At 37.2% G+C, this 22,122-nt stretch overlaps 1 protein-coding gene across 2 annotated transcripts in view; it reads right to left on the reverse strand.

Annotated features, from left to right (window-relative positions):
- The window catches only part of Wdr70 (WD repeat domain 70), a 192,754-nt gene that overhangs the window by 36,222 nt on the left and 134,410 nt on the right, over positions 1–22,122 (reverse strand). For both annotated transcript variants that reach the window (XM_090332029.1, XM_090332028.1), the window contains 3 exons: positions 8,041–8,140; positions 4,597–4,681; positions 2,760–2,898 (listed from right to left, as the gene is read on the reverse strand). In XM_090332029.1, the coding sequence (XP_090188155.1) occupies positions 2,760–2,898; positions 4,597–4,681; positions 8,041–8,140 (324 nt within the window). The remainder of the gene's footprint in view (positions 1–2,759; positions 2,899–4,596; positions 4,682–8,040; positions 8,141–22,122) is intronic.

The raw sequence follows: 22,122 nt of genomic DNA on the forward strand, positions 1-22,122 counted from the left end.
CTATATAAACAGAAAAGTAAGCTCTCCGATGTCAATAACAACCCCTAATCATTACTAAATCAGTGATGTAAATGGCATCAAGTGTGTGGCTTTGTCCTCAGTTGAAATTATCTCTTTTTCCATCAACTCAAGTGGATCTGAAAATCTGGTTCCTGACATTTCCACACTTTAAAATACTTTGTTGATACCTAAAAATTATGCACATTTATTTGAATGCAGTGTGATAATTTAGTACACTTATATAATGTACAATGATCAGATCAGAGTAATTATCATTTTTATCTCCTTAAACATGTTTCATTTCTTTGTGTTAGGAGCCTCTCTTTTAGTTCTTTACAAAACACCTAAGAAATTGTTTTAAACTATAAAAAGAATGTTTCCAAAAACTTATGCCAGTTTATCTCTGCAATTTTAAATGATTCCTTCTTGTTCTACCCTCCAATGGCATACCAAAATTCTATAATAAACATTACTTGTACTTTCCAACTGTACCACCTATTCATTTATGAAATATTAGGAGCTACCTACATTTCAGGAACTGTTCTAAATGCTGAGGAAACAGCAGTAAACAAAACAAACTTTCTGCTCTTGTGTGACTTATATACTGGTACAAAAAGACAGACAAAAAAATATATATATACAATACATGAGATATAAGTGCTATAGAAAGATCTAGCTAAAAAAATACAGGGAATAAAAATTAATCTTAGATTTTTCTAGAAAATAGTATATTCTTTCTTGAAATTAATATAGAAGTCTAGCATGATTTTAAAGTGTAAGCCAGGGCATGGTGGCTCATGCCTGTAATCCTAGCTACTCAGGAGGCTGAGGTCTAAGAATTAAAGTTCAAAGCCAGCCTGGGCACAAAAGTACCTAAGACTCTTATCTATAATTAACCTCTAGAAAACAGAAGTGGGGCTTTGGCTCAAGGGTAGGTTGGTAGCCTTAAGCTAAAGAGCTCAGGGACAACGCCCAGGCCCAGGAGTAGGGGCTCAAGGACAGTGCCCAGGGAAGTTCAAGCCCCATGACAGGAAGGAAGGAGGGAGGGAGGGAGGGAGAGAAATGGAACTGTGGCTCAAGGGTAGGATGGTAGCCTTGAGCTAAAGAGCTCAGGGACAATGCCGAGGTCCAGAGGTAGGGTGGTAGCCTTAAGCTGAAAAGCTGAGGGACAGCACTCAGGCTGAGTTCAAGCCCCATGACCCCCTCACCCCCCCAAAAAAGTGGAATCATACTTCTACATTCCTTAAGTTATTTACATTTCAACTAGTTATAATGTAAAAAAATTAAAATAATACTGAAATGTATACTGAAGTGTTACTGAGCTAGAACAACGAATTATAATAATTTTATTTTTTAGAATAAAGTTGATGGGGTCCATTGTTTTTCCTTCATCTAGTGTTTTATTTGGCTTCTGGATGCACCCCAAAAAAGTATTACAAGTGCTGGCACATTCCAAGTTATGTCATGAGATTAGAATCTATAAAACTTGAGTTCTCATCTAAAATTTGTCTTGTTTTACTTTTCTGTAATATTCAAACTGTAGCATGGTTTCATATTTGGAGCCTACAAATTAAAACTCCATAGTAATACTAGAACATTAGAGACAAGAGCTTTTACTGGTGATTTAAAAACAGTTGTTCAACTGTCTAGAATCACTTAAGTGCATAATATGTCTCAACTGTTTACAGAAAGCAGAAGCAACTGGAGAAACCTACATAAGAGCACTGTTTGAGATACAGGAAATTACCAACGCATTTGACAATGAGCCAAATAAAGTTATACAGACATTAATTGATCTGTTTTCTTCTCAGAAAATTATGATTTGTCTTACCATCTAAATAATAATAAATATTTTTAAAGAATTCAGATTTTCCTATGGGAACTTCAGCATTATTATATTATATGGGCCACAAATCTCAGCTCATAAATGAATGAGTCAGTGAATGAATAGATGAATGCTAAGGTTTTAGTGCTCATGAAATGTGTAAAGAAAACTAAAGGCTCTGGAATGTTTTATTTAAGGTCTAGAAGTTAAAACTGAAATGTTTTACATTTCCAAACAACTAAACAGTAAGTTCAGTGGAAGTTAAGCCTTACCTTAATGACTATAACCTGACAACCAGAACTCTGTCAAAGTTTTCAATGATAAACTTCATTCTTTCACATTTGTCTACAATGCCTGCATCTACCCAAGCACACTGTGGGCTTAAGCACTTTTATATATCCCACAGAACTATCAGCTTCTTCCCTCCTCAACTGGGTTGGCAGAGTAGACGAAACAAATCAGACACAACTTAAATTCTAATTAAAGTCTAGGCCCATACAAAATATTGGGCTAGGGGAAGGGATAGAGTAATAAAAATTACTGTGTTGGAAAAACAACTTGCTACTGCGTTGTGAGGTTCAGGATTCTATTAAAAACTAAACCAAACAAAGCAAAAGGTGGCTAAAGTATAAACTTCATTTTCTTTTCAAGAACAGGAAGAAAAAAGATACATATCAGCTGGGCACAAAGGCTCATGCCTGTAATCCTAGCTACTCAGGAGGCTGAGATCTGAGGATCATGGTTCAAAGCCAGCCTAGGCACTACTAAAGTCCATGAGACTTTTATTTCCAATTAAACACCAGAAAATCTAAAGTAGCACTGTGGTTCAAGGGGTAGGTTGGTAGCCTTGAGCTGAAGAGCTCAGGGACTGTGCCCAGGCCCAGAGTTCAAGTCCCACAATAGGAAAAAAAAAAAAAAAAAAAAAGGTACATACCGCATCTGTGATATCAATTTCATACACCCGTTGGAAAGTTCTACGCTCAAAGAAAACAAGTTTGCCACTGCCACATCCCCTTTGTACAGAGGTACCAGTGACTATGAGTTTATCATCTGGGCTGAAACAGCAATCAGTCCTACAAACAAAAAGAGCCAATAAGTATATACTCATAATGCTTACAATAGTGCGGCAATAATGAGTGAATTAAATAAATGTCACTGCTAAGAACTAAGCCCTACACAGAGCTTCCAAGTCAGACATTATTAGTAATTTAATATTCTTCACATCAGTCCTGTGAGGTAAATATTACCCCCATTGTACTTACAAAGAAACTGAAGCAGAGAGGTTAAATAAACCTTACTTGTATTTACATAAGAAAATGCTGGAGCTGGAACTCAAATGTAGGCGATCTGACTCCAGAATATATGTTTTCTTCTACTTCATGACTTTTTTTTTTTTTTGCCAGTTGTGGGGCTTGAACTCAGGGCCTGAGCACTGTCCTTAGACTTTTCTCAAGGCTAAAGCTCTACTACTTGAGCCACAGAACCACTTCTAGCTTTTTTCTATGTATGTGGTACCAAGGAATCGAACCCGGGCCTTTGTGCGTGCTATGCAAGCACTCTACCACTAGGCAAAACTCCCGGCCCCTATGACATATTTTTAAATACAAAAGGAGAGTGGAGAAAACTCAATGCAGATAATGTATCTGAACAAGTAAGTATACTATTTGTGTATTACTTGTCTTTGCGTCTATATTAATAGTACACAAATAGGTACTACATCTAAGTAGGAATGGATTTGGCCAGGACCATTGTCTACAATTATTTTTTACTACCACCATCACTATTATCACTTCCAATAATTCCAGCGACATTAAGTCAAGAAAAATAGGAGCAAGTTACAATACTGGAACCTAACTGACGACCCTGACTGCACAATGCTTTTGTTTGCTTTCACCAAAGGCTTGATCATTTGATTATGAATAATTTAAGATGAATATGCAAAGAAGTGATATAGTTTGCACTACTCAGAGCAGGTAAGATTGCTCAGGAAATACTTACCCTCTCTAAATTCATGTCAGTTTGTTTTAATAAGATAATGCCATGGGCAGTGTGCTATGTTAGAGTTGGTGTATATACAACTGTATTATACAACTTCCTTTATTTGAGGACCCCAATACATTCATATTCTCCCTCTTAGTCATTATTTAACACAACTATGAAATTTCATTTCTACCAAAGTACAGTTTTCAAGGTAACAATTTTAGATTTGAAATCGCATCTCATCTGGCTCAGAAAACTTCAGTAACCAAGTTAGTAGAATGGAGATAACAGTGTTCAGCCATCCAGAGAAAGACAGTCTGAATAACAAAAGGACCTGTGTGTGCACACAAAATATACACACAAACATATGAATGAAAACACACATACATCATTCAAAAAGGTTTTATAGTCTGACAAATCTTTCAAAAGAGATGTCAATTACATCAAGTCATTTTCTTTCTTCTTTTTTTTGCGGGGGGAGGGGGAGGCAGGGGGGCCAGTCCTGGGCTTTTAGCTCAGGGCCTGAGCATTGTCCTTGAGCTTTCTCAAGGCTAGTGCTCTACCACTTGAGTCACAGCACCACTTCTGGCTTTTCTATGTATGTGGTACTGAGGAAGCAAACCTGGGTCTTTATGCATGCTAGGCAAGCACTCTACCACTTGGCCAAACTCCAGATCCCTCTCAAGTCATTTTCTATAAAATTCAAAACACATGATATAAATTAACATTAAATTGAAAACTTTATTTTCCATTTTCCTATGCTAATCAAATATTTAAAATATGCTACTTACATTGGGAACATAGTAGGAAGATTTGAAGATGAAAAAAGTGGCTTATTAAATTGTCGGATATCCCATAATTTTAATGTATCATCACCTAATAAAGAAATGAGAAAGAAAATGAAAGACAAATGTGAATTTTGCATTGAATATTCATTTCAAAATTAGGATTAACTCAAACTTTGCATATAACTTTAAGGAAAGGAGAATGGATAGGACAAAGGAAGGGAAGAGAAAAAATGGAAGAAAAAAGGAGAAAGGAGAGACTAGATTAGAAGGGAAAAGGGGGAAACCAGATGCACATAAGCAAATTTTACTTTAACTGTTTAGAGAACTTGAAAGCAGCAATAGATGCAAGAACATCAGAAAGCTATATGATATAAGTAAGCCCTCTAGAAATTTCTTTCCAAGCTGATGCACCTTCTGTAAGCTAGAAGGAACTCTGGAGAACTAACTCTAAAGCGAGATTTTAATTTAGATGGTAGTTCCTCTGTGGTATGACTGAAGATAAATAGCCTGACTCCTTAAGAATATTGTAACCATCAGAAATAGTTCTATACACACAGTAGAATATCAAAAAGAATGATACCATGCCATTCACAGGAAATGGAAAGACAGAAAAAAACTGTATTAAGTGAAGTAAGCCAGAGCCAAAGTAACATAGGTTAAATGGTTTTCCTCACTTGCTGTAACTAGAATGTGCCTGTAACATCTACAAGTAAACACACTAGATAGTAAAATGCAAAAACTGTATACATATATACTTCATCATGATAAATTATAAAGGTCTCTGGACATTCAACAGTGAGACCAAAGGAGGATATCATAGAAGAGCATCACAAAGGCTCAAAAGCAGATAATATTTATCAAAACGAATTTCAAGAAATGGAAACAGGAGGATTTTTCCCACTTGTTGCTATTTTTGCTTTCTTTACCTTTTGTTCTGTCTTGTTTGTTAGTTTATCTGTTTTGGAGAGGGCAAGCAAGAGAGGGGGCACAGAAAGGGAGGACAAAGGATGAGCCAATACAGCAGTGATATTCACTATGCTGAAAATGAACTACACAATTTGTAGGTGGGGATGGGAAGAAAAAACTGGGAGAGAGTGAGGGAAGGGGTGACACCATAGCTCAAAAAGCACTGTATGTATCATCTGACTTATATAACTATAACCCTTCTGTAAATCATCTTTACAATAGCAACAAAAAAAAGTTAAATGCTTCAATTTTAAAAATCAAGACCGGAAATAATTCAGTTCTCAACAGATTGTCTTCCCTTCTAATATGTGGGGGAAGAACTATCCATTAACATCAATGGGAAGTGAGCCATCTTGGTTCCTACCCTCTTGTGTAATTCTACCTGTGGCTGTCATTATTATGCTAGAGAACATGCTTTTCTCCAAGCCATTTAAAGAGTAATATTCTTTTTAAGAATCCCATATGTATATATATGTACATATATATATATATGTTTCTATAGGGCTATTAATAATTCCTGACCAGAATAAAAGCCAAACTCATAAATAATGACTTTGCTAGTCTTTTCCCCCAGTGCCTACAGCTGGGACCTGTCTCAGACCCCTGGGTCCAATAATAAATCTGGATCAGGTGAGACTGAGGTGACGGGAAAATTCAATAAAAAGCCCCCTTCTCTCTCCAAGGACCTTCCTTTAAACGAAACTTTTGGCAGGTGCATTAACCACAACTGGTTGGACTTTATTGCTTATACTTTACTGTGAGAACTTTGGAAAACTTACATTTGGTACGATACCCTATTACCACAAACAAATCCACACAAAGATCCTCAAACTTGTTTGATCCTTTCATAAGTTGCAATCTCACTCTATCAAAACAAAGCTTTATCCATGTCAGAAAAATGTGGCAAAAACAACGAAGAACATCTATCCAGTTATATGGCTGTAGATAAGCTTACAATATAACCACACACAGTGACTTTTATTTGAATAATAGTTAGGTATACAGCTTTAAAAAAAAAAAAACTATACAACTGGGCCAGGAGTTTGGCCTAGTGGTAAAGTGCTTGCCTAGCATGCACAAAGACTTAGGTTCGATTCCTTGGTACCACATGCATAGAAAAAAGCCGGAAATGGTGCTGAGGCTCAAGTGGTAGAGCTCTAGCCTAGATAAAGTCCAAGGACAGTGTTCAGGCCCTGAGCTCAAGTCCAGGACTGGCAAAAAAAAAAAAAGACTATACAACTTGTGGATAGGTGTGGGAGGGAAAACCTGGGACAGAGTGAAGGAAGGAGTGACACTTCAAAAAGGAATGTACTCATTACATGACTTATATGACTGTAATCCCTCTGTATATCACCTTTACAACAATAAAAAATATATTAAAAAAAAGAATTACAGTGCAACAAGTTCTCTAAATCATTTGGTGACAACACATTGAAAGAATCCAAATGGTAACAGTAACAATGCCCTGAAAAATATATCCAGCCCCAGGAAGACAAAAAAATTCTAAATATTGCTATGTATTTTCAACTATGATAACAAAAGTGTGGAACACTATTGAAGCCCTTAGAGTAAAGGAAACTAAGGTAAACGTCATTCTATATTGCCTTGCCTAAAACAAAACATTCACTAGATAAAATTTTAGGTGAAAATTTGCTATCACTATTTCACAAATTTGTGATTTCATATAATAAACTAATTTTCAGTGGAAGCTGTAAGAAACCTTGAGGAAGGGGGGAAAAAAGCTGAACTCTGCTAGTGATCGAACTTGGGGGAGGGAATCAATGTTCAATAAATAAAGGATTTTGAAACAGCTGGCACAGAACCATAAATGAGAAAGTATGAAAGAATGTACATGAACTACAATATTCTAAAGGCAGAAGCGAAGATCATCCATGAAAATGTCAATTCTTATGAAAAGTGAAGATAAATAAAACTTTAAATGTTTACTTGTTAACTTTTTCCTCCACATATTAACAGAGGGGTTACAGTTATATTCATCATATAGAAAGAACAACAGGAGCATTACTTCACACTGCTTGTTAACTTTTAATACAATCAATGTTGTCAAGTTGAAACAGTACTTTAATGGGGAAAAAAAAAATCAGTCTTCCACAAGTATATTAATAAAAGCACCATGGGCCGGGACTTTGGCCTAGTGGTAGAATGCTTGCCTAGCATTGCACGAAGACCCGGGTTCAATTCCTCGGTACCACATACGTAGCAAAAAGTCTGAAGTGGTGCTGTGGCTCAAGTGGTAGAGCCCTAGTCTTGAGAAAATCCAGCGACAATGCTCAGGGCCTGAGCCCAAGCCCAGGACTAGCAAATACATACATACATACATACATACATACATACATACATACATACATACATACATACATACACACATTCGTTATACCTAGCATTGGGAATATTAGTGTGACATGTTATTTAAATATCATCATTTTACATATAGAAACACACTGAAAAGATCAAACTTACCCCCACGAGAGGCAAGGACTGTGCCATCATAGGAAAAAGTCACACAAGAAGTATCTGTGCCCGGGTCATGAGCCTGTTTATAATGGAACTTAGGATGAACCTATTTGTAAACATAAGTCAGGAGTTAACAGGTAAGCTGCATTCAGACAAGAATACTTTCTTGGCAAGAACATTTCACTTTACATTCATAAGCAAGCACACACACACACACACACACACACACACACACGCACGCAAAGTACTATATTTATCTGACATTAGTTTTACTTCCTCCTAACAAAATCAAAATTTTTATCAAAGTACACATTTGCCTTAATAAAGTAATAGCAGAAGACAGTTTTCAGATTTCTTCAGCCAACCTGAAGCAACACAAGCTATAACTATAGTTAATCTTTAATATTATACCATTTTCAACATTTATCTGAATGAGAAAAACTAGGTTTATTTATTTAAAGTATTTTATTAAATTTAATATATACTTAGTAATTATGTCCACATGACTGTGCAGCAGTTGCTGTTATTGTAGTTGTCATCATTATTGTCATTGTAATCAAATAGGCATCCTTAATACTTTTGGTAGAAATGCAAACTAGTGCAACCACTATGGCAATTCCTTGAAAAACTAAGCAGAGGAACCCTGCCATCTAGCTATACCACTCTTCTGTCTGCAGTAGAGCCACAGTGCCTATAAATAATGGAAGATTTAATGTATCTTTCTATTCCCAGCACTGAGATCTTGAGCAATGCCAGGTTGGGCTATACAAGATCCTATCTTGTGGTGGTGAGGTAGGGAACTTGGTAAGATTTTTGAATTGGCAGACAATTCCTCCCTCACTCTTGTTCCGTGGGGACTGAACCCACGTTTTATGTTCTCTACTACTGAGCTAAATCTCCAGGTGTGGGGACCTACTTTTGAGCACAGAATTTAGAATCCTTTTCTATGGGCAAATTCTGGTGTTAGGAAAAGTATTAGAAAGCCTGGGAAAGTGATGGTCAATGTTGAGTGAAGTAAAAATACCCTAGTTACCGTAAGACAGAGGAGAGAAGCAAGGGAGAATATGAAAATATTTTCTTAAGCCAGAAAACAGCGTATTGTTTTTAATATTATTTTTAAAAAGCATTTAAACACATCTTGAAATAAATATATATTTCAGTATTCGAATTTGAACTAATACTTCATGCCTGCTAGACGAAAGCACTTGAGTTACACCTCTACCCTTTTTTGATCTGGTTATTTTTGAAATGGGGCCTTGCTTTTTTTCCCCTTGGGCTAGACAGGATATTCTTGCTATTTCCCTTCCCTCTGTACCTGAAATAGAAAGGCACATGCCACCATACCCAGCTTTTCCTGTTGAGATGAATTTTACAAACTTTTTTTCCTGGGCTGGCCTGGAACCATGATCCTCCTGATTTCAATTCCCAACTAGTTAGGATATGTGCCACAGCGTTTTGACTGGTTGAGATGGAATCTTGTGAACTTTATGTGTAGGTGAGAAGGAGCCAGCAAGGTCAGGAAGTTGAGTGCCAGCTCTCCTCTCAAGGCTAGTCACAAAGCTAGGTAAGTAATTTTCTTTGAAATTATGGGATCTGAGGTAATAAAAGCCAACCAGAATGTTTAATTATTGGTTAAAAGAAGCTACAATTACTGTAATACCAACTAAATCAAGTAAGTATATAGAGGGGCTTGATGCACAGAAAGCCACAGAGATAGTAGAAAGAACATGGCATTCCTGGGCAGGGGAGAGAAGGAACAGAATAATAAGCAACCAACAAAAAGTCATGATCCCTTGCTCCATTTCCAATCAAGTGCCTATTGATAACAGAGGCAGTCCAATCCCTAATAGAATTGTGGGGCAGAATACATTATGATGATTCCTCTGGTCCCTTCACAAAGGGACTGTGGACTAATATAGCCTTAATCAAACATAAGTCACAACTGTATTTGGAGCATATTAACAAATATTTAGGATATCTTAGGCTCAATGACTTCCCATTGACCTGGCCAAAGCTGCCTTCTTAACCTCCTGCCATCTCCTTTTCCCTTCCTTCTCTCTTTCCTAAGGGTGAGATTTGAATCTGCTACTTAGAGAGAAATCAGCCATCTATTACCCCCTACCCATTTTTCTTTCATTGGCAGTTGACAATTCACTTCTTAAATATCTGATGCAATGTTGCCTTGGTATCTGCTTCTCCTTGACACAAAAGAGCAGATAATAAATCAATACAAGGTCAATAAAGGCATATACATCTTGTTGTTTTTACAATACAGTAAGTTTAAAAAAAAAAAAAAAGAAAGCATGTGCTAGCTGCCTGGATCATCAGAAGCAAGGAGCCATGCATCCCCTAGCATCGGCGGTCATTTAGTAAAGGGCCAGACATATGAGAGAGGCCATCCAAGACCACTCAGTTCCACTGAGTTGTTAGGTAAGTGCAGATGCAGCACAGAGTTCAGTCAAGCCAATCAAGATCGAAAGTACTGCATGGTATCACTCAATTAACTGACTCAAAGAAACAAAAGAAATTATATTTGTCATTTCTATCACTAAGTTTTAGGGTAGTTTGTTACATTGCAAAAATTAACTAGTGCAACATAAAAAGAAAGCTGATTCTTTGTCCTCTTCTTAACATTCCATCTAATGATATCCATCACAAAGTAGTACTGTGATCTTACAATTCAAATTTATTCTATTTTTGTCATGTTTCATGCTTTGGAATTTCTACAAACTTCTCTTGCCTTGCTGCAGTTACCAATTCTCTACAGCAATGATTTTCTTTAAATCTGTGCTAAGGCTGACTTTGAACTGTAATCCTCAAATTTTAGTCTCCTGTATGCGAAGTATTACAGACATGAGCCCCTGGTGCTCAGCTTTCCCCCACATTTCTAATCTTTCTCTTTCAAGTAGGTCAGATGCAGATTTCCTAGGCAAGCTACTTCATTTCCTTATTTCTTTCTTCCGTCTGTCTTTTTTTCTTTCTTTCTTTTTTTTGCTAAGCCTGAACTCAGTGCCTCAGACTCTACCACTTGAGCCACAGCACCACTTCTGGCTTTTACTGTGTATGTGGTACCATGGAATCAAACCCAGAGCTTTGTGCATGCTAGGTACGTACTCTACCACTAGGCCACACTCCAGGCCCTCTTTCTTTCTTTTATAGAAATGCCTTTAAAACAAATCCATTAATTATTCCCAATAATATAAATGTGAGGTATGAAAATTTTGAATCTATTTTTTACAATGTCAATCACAGCTACTGAGGACATACACATAGCAAAGAAGATATAAATATATATATATAACATATTCTTGAATAATGTGCAAACTGAGATAAACATGCATGATCTGTCTTTCAGAAAGCATTTACTATATCAACTAGCAATGAATCAGGTTTGGTGAACAACAAAATGATTAAGTGGGAAAGAAGAGAGTATACATATGATCCATATTGTACTTCCCAAGCTGGTTCTTCACTCTTAAGACTATGTTTACTGTTGTCACCATTGACATTTCATAGAAAACAGCTATGACTTAGCATTTATTTCACATCTGCCTTTGCTAAAAACATACACCAGCTTTCATTCATCACTAGGCTATGTTGTAATTATACGCCTATTTGGTCATCTCAAACCAGGTGACTGCAGTGTGTGACTACCTAGAACACAATCCTGTAACCAGCTGGAAGCTGCAGCTGTAGGGAGAGAGCTCAGCCACTAAGATGAGTGAGTCACAGGCAGAACATGACGCCAGTGCTCTGGAATCTTCTGGCTCCCTGTGTGCTTGCAACTTGAAATTTAAGGTGTTTACTTTAGTCTATAAAATAAAGCCCTTATGGCTAGGCACAAGTTATCTTCATATTAATCCCTTCTCTTCTTATAACCCTCGCTGAGATTGGCTGGTGTAGCAGAGTTAGGCATTTTAGATTTATATTTCAAAAATCTGGATGCAAAAAACAAAAACAAAAACAAAAACAAAACTCTAAAGCCCCACAGAGGGCTTGTGCTTTTAAAGTTTCAAAAAGGCATGAAATGAAATAACCTGTCTTTCTTGGACTCAAGACTTTATAATCTTCAGACATCATATAAAATATCTTAAACTTAGGGACATTATTTGATTAAACTATTTAAAATGTGGTATATTTTAGTGTCTGTTTTAAGTAAAACAGTTTTGCTGGAATAAATGAAGTTACCGATACAGAATTTCATATGATATTGTATAAGCTTCTATATGAAACTATCATCTAAATCATTGAGAGCAATGATTAAGAAGAAAGGTCCTCCAAAAAGACAGTCCAAGACTAGGGTTTCCCAAGAGAAAGTTTTGTGTAATATCATCATATTGGAGGGTTATAGCAATAAGCCTGGGAAAGTACAGTTTAGTTACATACCATGGACTTCTCTCTTAAAGATTCACAATATGCACCAATATATTAAAAGTTAGCATTTTTATGTAGTAGTCCTGGAATAAATCAACCTCTTTAACATTCTCAAAGATGATAATAACTTTTTTCTGTAAGATAGTACATACAAGCATGGATTGAACTAACATTCTGTAGACCTTACCTGGAGAAACATACATCTAGAGCAAGAGATAGCAAATATTTTCAAGAAAAGGTCATATCATAAATTTTATAGCGGTTGGGAGCACAGTCTAATGGTAGAGTGCTTACCTAGCATGCACAAAGCCCTAGGTTTGTTTCCTGGGTAACATATACATAGAAAAAGCTGGAAGTAATATTGTGGCTCAAGTGGTAGAGCACTAGCCTTGAGAAAGCTCAAGGACAGTGCCCAGGCCCTGAGTTTAAGCCCCAGAACTGGTCCAAAAAGAAAAATTATATATATATATATACTTTGAGGATGTTACAGATTGTTACAACTCATCACTTCTGTTGCAGCATAAATACAGTTTCAGATAACACATTGACCACTGAATACAAATAATTATTTTATCTTATTTTTTGCTCAGTAAAGTTTAATGTAAAAATAGGCAATAGGCAATGCTAGACTTGGTCTAAAATTAATTCAACTGTGATCTAGAAAGATCTAAAACCTTACAAACAGATATTCTATCTGTCAGATAGCTAAACATTTATTTTCTTTTAATGTGCATTAAATATTGTTTTAATAATTAAAGCTTGGCATTTTCATCAGGGCTATGAAATAAGTGTTCTCATTACAGCCACTTTCCAGGGAGTTTCCCAGTTGCTTTAGGTCAGCTTACTAGTAAGTGGCAGACTCAGGATTTGAACCTAGCAGGCTTGTATTCTCAGATACAACTATATTTGACTTTGAGTTCCTTCTAATCTGACTTCATTTTATAACTAAAGTGTTCACATGACACTTTTCCTTACTAGGTCATTTTGCTTATCAACCTATTGATGAGAATTTGAAGATGAAAATCAGGGAATGCAGCAACATTAGTATGAGATAGTGTTCATTTGTATTAACAGCTAAAACTAGCAGCCATGAGCTAATTCAGTCCATAAGTACAGACTGATTAGCTTTTATTAAACAAGATCAACAGGCTCTGAAGTAACCTAAAACTTGGTAAATAACACAGGGTAAACTGGCAATAAGAAAAATTGCACTCCCTAGCTGCCTTTTATAAGATATTGTCATTTCTCCTTTATTTTTAACTCATAAGCTTAGTATAAATGGGGGTGAAACCTTGCACTATCTGTATCTCATAAGAAACACAAATGTGAACACAAGTGCAGCTCCCAATTCAGCTATTTAATTGAAGAGGAACTTAGAAACTACCATGCCAACACCGGAAGCACAGTGCCATGGAATGACCTGCCTAGACAGGAGGGAAAGCCCAGCAGTCCCCCCTTTGAAGTTTCAGCTGCCTGAGATTCACTGGCAGCCAACCTTCAAAGAGAGCCGATGCTTCCTTCCCTCATCCTGGCCGCCAAGCTTCCCGGGCAGCTGGGCGATTTAGCCACTCTCAGCCCAGCTGTCTGTGAACTCTGGCAACCAGTTCAAGTGAGGTATAGTGAGGTGCTGTGGAAGTAGGGAGGGAAGGAAGTGAGAGGGTGGGGTGGAGAGCCCCGTGGCGCCAGAGAAAAGGGATGCTAGGTTTTCCTTCTGCCAGACTTTAAAAAGTAGTCAAAAAGATCAAGCTTCCAGAAGAAGCAGAATCAACCACACTACAAAGCAACTTGATAGTGAGCAGAATGATTCAAATACAATTTCCTACAAAAGCTGAGTGCGCCTTAATCATACTTCTCCAAAGATGATCCAGTTGCTGCAAAGCAGTCCTACCGCTACATAGGGATGAAGAGAAATAAGCCAAACTCAAGCATCAAATATAAATAGTCCTTTACTGAGTCTGACTTTTCAGCAGTACAAGTAGATACTTCTTAGGGACTTTTGGGGTGCTGTTTGTCAACTGTTCTGTGGTAACCCTTCAGTTTCCCTGTCAGCCAATAGCTGAAACAACTTATCTGTTTCTGCACCTATGCAGCACATGCTTGGGGAAGACTGACTCATTTAACATAAATATTGCCAGTGTGCTGTTATGTTTATCCTCATGAACCACATACTTAGTGAGTAGTGAGTGTTATTAGCTCAAGTACAAAATAGACTCAGAATTGTTCTGCTAACAAAAACAAATTTTCCAAAGAAGTCTAATTAAGAACAAGACTTCGAATTTAGAAAATTGATAGACTATCAAACTGAATAGCACATAGAAAGATAAAAAGAAAGAACTAAAGACCATAACACTAAACCATATTTTAATTTCAGAGTTCTCTATTTGGACTTGCAGGAAAAGTAGAGTGGAACCCGGAGGGAAACTAAGCACAAATATTCTCTATTATAATTTGATTAGAAAAAGAATGCATGATGAACTGATACAATACATTATGATAACATAAACAGAAGAACTTAGTCAGATACAAACTCAAATGTTTGATCATTAGATCCTTGAAACTAAGATACAGCATCCAGAGTAACGCTCAGAGACATTAAAAACATTAAATTCATCATTTAAAATTACTATATATATATATATATATGAAATAATACTTGAAGAAATCCACTCTTTTTTCTTTTCCTTTCTTTTTTTTTGGGGGGGGGGGGTGGTGGCAGTCCTGGGTGTGAGCTCAGGGCCTGAGCACTGTCTTTGGGCCTTCTCAAGGCTAGAGCCTTAACCACTTGTGCCATAGCACCACTTCCAGGTTTTTCTATGTATGAGGTACCGAGGAATCAAACCTGAGTTTTTGTGCATGCTAGGCAAGCACTCTACCACTAGGCCAAAGTCCCAGCCCCATTCTATAAACATTTATAGAGCCCTTACCAGGTGCTAGGTAAAGCAGATGGCAAGATAAGAAAAACAGTTCCTTAATTGCAAGAAAGGTAAGTGAACATAAAAAATATCTGTAATAAATTGTAAAACAAATAATGGTAATATCCATAAACTGTATAGTAAACCAACCAAAAAACTGTAACCTTTACCATGGTAGTTTGACAGTGACAAGATGGGAAGGAAGAGAAGACAATTCAGGTGAACCCTGTTGAGGATGTTTGATCATAACTTCTGAAGGATAAGTAGAAGGCCAACAAGGACACAGGAAATAGTATCCCACTGGAAGACCAACAATATTTCAGAAGGGTTAAATAGAACATTATTTTGGGTACTAGAGGTGGAATTCAAGAATATAGCAGTAGTAGATAAAAATAACAAGCCAGATGGCCTCATGCCCTTCTACCCTGTGAGCAATACTGAACATACGAAGAAGTTTATAGATAGAGTGGTATGTGATCATATTAGGTTTTTTAGAGTACTCTATATTGGTTTTAAAAAAAAAAAGGTAAAAATGGGGCCGGGAGTTTGGCCTAGTGGTTGAGTGGCTGCCTAGCATGTACGAAGACCCGGGTTCGATTCCTCGGTACCACATACATAGAAAAAAGCCAGAAGTGGTACTGAGGCTCAAGTGGTAGAGCTCTAGCCTTGAGAAAGTCCAAGGACAGTGCTCAGGCCGTGATCTCAAGCCCAGGACTGGCAAAAAAAAAAAAAAAAAGTAAAAATGCCGGCCGGAAGTTTGGCCTAGTGGTACAGTGCTTGCCTTGCACACACTAAGACCTGGGCTTGATTCCTCGATACCACATACATAGAAAAAAAAGCTAGAAGTGGTGCTGAGGCTCAAGTGGTAGAGCTCTAGCCTTGAGAAAGTCCAAGGACAGTGCTCAGGCCCTGTGAAGCCCAGGACTGGCAAAAAAAAAAAGAAAGAAAAAGAAAAAAGGGGCTGGGAAAGTACTGGCCTAGCATGCACAAAGCCCTGAGATCGATTCTTCAGTAACACATACACAGAAAAAACCAAAAGTGATACTGTGGCTGTGGCTGAAATGGTAGAGTACTAGCCTTGAGAAAGCACAAAGACAGTTGCCCAGGCCCTTAGTTCAAGCTTCAGGTTGGGGAGGGGGGGAGGAAAAAACTTGGAAAGGGAGACAGAAAGACATGTATTAGAGAAGAAAAAAAAAAAAAAAGCATAGGCAAGAGTCGGGTGAATGTCTCAAGCTTGGTAATAAAGAAATATGGAATAGAGCAACTTAGGCAAATATCGTCCACTGTGGGTATAAAACTGGCAATCAGAGAAGAAGGAAGAGACTTTTGACAAATTAAATAAAAGGGAGAAATTTGACCAATAGGGACAAAACGAGTAAGAATATAATAAACAAATGACAGATTTAAATCTTAGGGGAAGCAGGAAGGCCACGATCAAGAGCAGATGTAAAAGGATTAGTGGAAAATTGGGGGAAAAAACATTTCTTCTTTACAGACTGCAGGGAAAGAGGCTGGGAAATCAAAGTATAAAAACATTTATGTGGGCCGGGAGTCTGGCCTAGTGGTAGAGTGTTTGCCTGCCATGCACAAAGACCGGGGTTCGATTCCTTGGTACCATATACATAGAAAAAAGCCAGAAGTGATGCTGAGGCTCAAGTGGTAGAGTTCCAGCCTTGAGAAAATCCCAAGGACAGTGCTCAGGCCCTGAGCTCAAGCCCAGAACTGGCTAAAAAAAAAAAAAAAAAAATGTATATCAGGGTACAAGTTCTAACAGAAGTCTAGCCTATTGTTCTTATTTTTCCAAGAAAAGGAGAAGTGATAATTAAGTAGGCAGCAGTGATTTGTAAGATGGACCAGAAAAGAGCTTAGAAAGCTTGAAAAGACCTGATGACATGAATAACAATAAGAATAACTGGATAAGAAAAAAAGGAAGGGATTGGCAAGGTAAAATGAGCTTAAAAGAAAACATATAAACCTAGAATGACACCAACCTGCAAAACTGTTTAAAACATTTTCTCAAGCTGGACAAACAGCCAGAGCAAAAGAGCAAAGAAATCATACTTCTTGAGTTTGGGGACAGAAAACAGAAAACAGCTGGTGGCTCATACCTATAATCCTAGCTACTTCAGGAGGCTAAGACCTGAGGATGCCAGTTTAAAGCCAGCCTGGGCACTAAAGTCTTTAAGACTCTTATCTCCAATTAACCACCAGAAAATCTAAAGTGGCACTGTCTCAAGTGGTAGAGTGCTAGCCTTGAGCTGAAGAGCTCAGGGACAGTGCCCAGGCCCAGAGTTCAGGCCCTATGGCTGACAAGAAAGAAGAAGAAAAGAAAACAGGGCCAAAAGTTTGGCCTAGTGGTAGAGTGCTTGCCTGTCATGCACAAAGACCCAGGTTCGATTCCTCAGTACCACATACATAGAAAAAGCCAAAAGTGCTCCTGTGGCCTAAGTTAGAGCTCTAGCCTTGAGAAAGCCTAAGGATAGTGTTCAGGCCCTTAGTTCAAGCCCAGGAATAGTGCCCCCCCCTGAAGAAGAAGAAGAAGAAGAAGAAGAAGAAGAAGAAGAAGAAGAAGAAGAAGAAGAAGAAGAAGAAGAAGAAGAAGAAGGAGGAGGAGGAGGAGGAGGAGGAGGAGGAGGAAGAGGAGGAGGAGGAGGAGGAGGAGGAGGGAGGAGGGAGGAGGGAGGAGGGAGGAGGGAGGAGGGAGGAGGGAGGAGGAGGAGGAGGAGGAGAAGAAGAAGAAGAAGAAGAAGAAGAAGAAGAAGAAGAAGAAGAAGAAGAAGAAGAGGAGAAAAGAAAAGAAACTTAAGGTCTTAGCAAAATAGCAACTCCTTGGTACCACATACACAGAAAAAGCCAGAAGTGGTGCTGTGGCTCCAGTGGTAGAGCTTTAGCATTGAGAAAACCCAACGACAGTGTTCAGGCCCTGAGTTCAAGCTCCAGGACAAGCAAAAAGAAAAGTTAAAAGAAATCCCATAGAATGGGAGAAGATCTTCACTTGCCATAAAAAAGACAAGGGCCTCATATCTAAAATATACATGCAGCTCAAAATATTAAATCTCTCAAAAACAATACACAAACAACCATCCCATTAAAAGGTGGGCTAAAGACTTAAAGAGAGACCTCTGAAGGGGAAATAAGAATGACCAATAGATGGGGGTGGGGGAGGGAAATGGGGACCAAGACATGTGAAAGGGTATCAATGTATGTGAGTTAATGCACCTTCTATCTGGCAAATATCATGTAACCCTTCTATTAATTACAATAAAAAATATATGAAAAAAAGAATGACCAATAGATACATGAAGAAATGCCTGACATCTCTGGCCATAAAAGAAATACAAATCAAAACAAAATGGAGTGATTCCACCTCACCCCAGTTAGAATGGCTACTATCAAGTAATAACCGATGCTGATGGGGATGTGACCAGAAGAGATCACTACTACACTGTTGATGTGAATGTAAACTTGTTCAACCACTCTGGAAAGCAATGTGGTAGTTCTTCAAAAAATTAAACATAGCTGCTCCCCTATGACCCAGCAATTCCACTCTTGGGCACTTACCCAAATCTCCACAAACAAAGCCATACCACCAGCACATTGGTGTTAATTGCAGCATTATTTATCATAGCTAAGATATGGAAACAACCCAGATGCCCCTCAGTAAATGAATGGGTCAAGCAGATGTGGTACTTATACACAATGGAATTCTATGCTGCCATCAGCAAGTATGACATTGCCCCATGTGTAAGGAAATGGAAAGACTTGGAAAAAAATCATATTAAGTGGAGTAAGCCAGACCCAAAGAAAAAGGCTCCATTGTTTCCCTCATTTGTAACAATTAGTATGCATCTATAATTTTCCTAGCAGAGAAGCCTAACTCAAAAGTAGGTGCATATGGCTATATACGATAAGGCTAAGTGAAAATGAATTCCAGGATAGGGAAACAAGAGATTTATCCTCATGGTTGTTGTTTTTAACATACTAGGTATCCTTATTTCTTTACTCTTTTGATTTTTTTTCCCGTTGTTGTTCCCCCAGCCCCACAGGGTGTATCTGACTTTGGTACCTAGTGTATTATAGATATATTTATGGGTTTATTTGAATCAGGGAAGGGAAGGGGAAAAACAAGATGATGAGACAAAGGACAAAGGATGAACCAGTGTAACAGTGATATTCACAGGACAATATGTTGGAAATGAACTTTACAACTTGAGAGAGGGTTGGAAGAGGGCAAGTGGGAGAAAACCATGGGAAGGGATAACAATGTTCAAGAAGTAATATACTTACTACCTTATGAATGTAACTGTAACCCCTCTATACATCTCCTTGACAATAAAATAAATAAAGGCAAAAAATTACAGTAAAAAAAAGAAAGTGTGCTATGAATCAAGGAATAAAGGGAAAAGGAAAGGTTTGTCAGATCAAAAAACTAGTTCCAAAGTAAATTTTCTTATAACAAACAGTACAGGGAAACAACTATTCTATAACTTAGTTGACAATTATGCTAACTCAGTAACGCTGTTTATGGTATAGTCTACAACATGCTTGGACTCCAATGTCCTCTAGTTCATAAAAAGTATTTACTGAGAATTTTAAGGATGCTACCTTGTATCTCAATTTTACTTAAGTGAGCATCAACTTCTCTGCTTTCCACTCTCATATGTCTAGCTCAAATTATGATAGAAGAATCCTCAATTAGCATGCTAATTAATTTGTGGTAGCTTTCACCTGTAAATGCCAGAGGTTCTAAACCAAATTAAATCTTCCATTCTCTTCAAGACCAGCATCCTGTTAAATACCCTATCATGTATCCAATTCAATTAAAAAGATATGGTTCTTTGGGAAAAAAATTATGATAGAAGAAAAGTTTCAATTATTTAAGAGAAAGAAAAGAAAAACACTACAAATTTGCTTCTTTAGTTTTCTCTTTTGAATAACTAATGGATTTTCATTACATACAATATTTCTAAGCTTAAAAGAACAACTTAAAATTTACTCAAGTAAGAATAAGTGCTGCTCTTAAGATCAAAAGGTAAACTAATTAACAGAGTTTAAACCCAAAGTATGACCTACTTTTAGGACTTCATAGCCTAGGGGAGAAAGTCTTCAGATCTAAAGGCCAGCATGTTCTTTTAAAATACTGTGATTATTTTTAACTCTATCATTCTTTCAATGAAAAGAGCCATACAATATAGTCTATTTATTCAAGACTAGAGAATACCACATCAGAAAGAGTAAGACATAAATATAGGAGAATTACCATAAAAATATAAAACGCATTACCAATGACAGCAACTGTGAGGAATGTTTACTTCCATCTAAATAGCACTGTAAATTAAAAACGGTTTTTAAAAAATGTTTCATGAATGGACAGGGATATGAACAGAATATTTTAATATTTTTCACCTAATAAATGAAGACATGAGTTAAACTCTTGTGTTTTTTTTCCCCATATAGTCCCAATATGAGATAACTCTCAGTAAGAATTGTTCAAAGGACAAAACCCTTCTTTAAGTTTCAGAAAAATGTAAGAATAGTAAATGCCAATATCTACGAGAACTCAAAGAATACCAAGGAAGTCAGGTCGATCTGAATTTCTTAGATGTAATATTTCTAGTTGTATAATTACAATCAAGTTACTTAACATTGTTTTAAGACTTGGTTTTCTGTAAAATGAAAAATAATAGTACTAATTTCAGTGAGTTGTGGTAAGAAATAGACGGTGCTCAAGTACACTTTTAGAACCCAGAAAACAAATAGTAATTTAAAATATATGAATATTTTAAATATTATGACTTAGGAAATTTAAAAGTGCCAGGTGCTGGTGGCTCTCACAATAATCCTAGCTAGTCAAGAGACTGAGGTTGGAGGATCAATGTTCAAAGCCAGACTGAAAGAGGATTGATGATCAAAGCCAGACTGAAAAAAAGTTCATCATATTCCATTTCCAGTTAAATCACTAAAAAGCTGTATTGGAGAGGTGGTTCAAGGAGTATATCATCAACAGGTGTAAGCAGATAGCTGAGAAACAGCCAGAGGACCTAAGTTCAAGTTGCAGTATCAAAACCAAAACAAAAAAGTAGATCAATATTGAGAAAACAACATCATTACAACATACTGTTAACCTTCAGAATGGACTAACTAGAAGTTAAGGCCATTTTGTAAACGAAAGAAGCAAGCCACACTGTCATTATGATTAACATATAAGAGTACTATAAAACCCAACCCAGGAGATTCACTGCCCTCGAGGAATTTATAATAAAAAACAGGTGCAAATGTACACAACTGTATTAACTGAAATACAGTATTACAAACAGTGAAACTCCTTAGAAAAACTCACAGTCCAAAAAAATTACTAACAGGAAACTGGTACTTGAAAGATGGGGAGGGTCAAAGGGTAAGGGGTAGTCAAATGAAGAGAGGAAAAAGGGAGAATGCAGTCATACTATTCAATGATAGTCTATGAAATTAAGAAAAGGGAAGGGAAGGGTTGGATTGGGAGGGAATGGAAAGATTGATGAAATGGCTGGTAGCAACCAAGACATACAGCATTCATAAAATTATTTGTTGAATGGTTATTCCTACTTAAAAATAACAAAAATATAATTAAAAAATCAAAATCAAGTGATGCTGGTATCGACCAACACATAAGGGCCACACTAACACAGAACTATATAACCAAGAGTAGAGAGAGCATAAGAATCATGAAAATGAAGAAATTAAGATTTAAAAGCATCCATGCTTTAAAAAAAAAAGGTTCACAGATTATAGACCCCGATCCACAAATGAAACAGAAAAGTAG

This window comes from Megascapheus bottae, chromosome 4 (genome assembly GCF_031878675.1).
Source record: "Megascapheus bottae isolate mThoBot1 chromosome 4, mThoBot2.hap1, whole genome shotgun sequence".
NCBI lineage: Eukaryota > Metazoa > Chordata > Mammalia > Rodentia > Geomyidae > Megascapheus > Megascapheus bottae.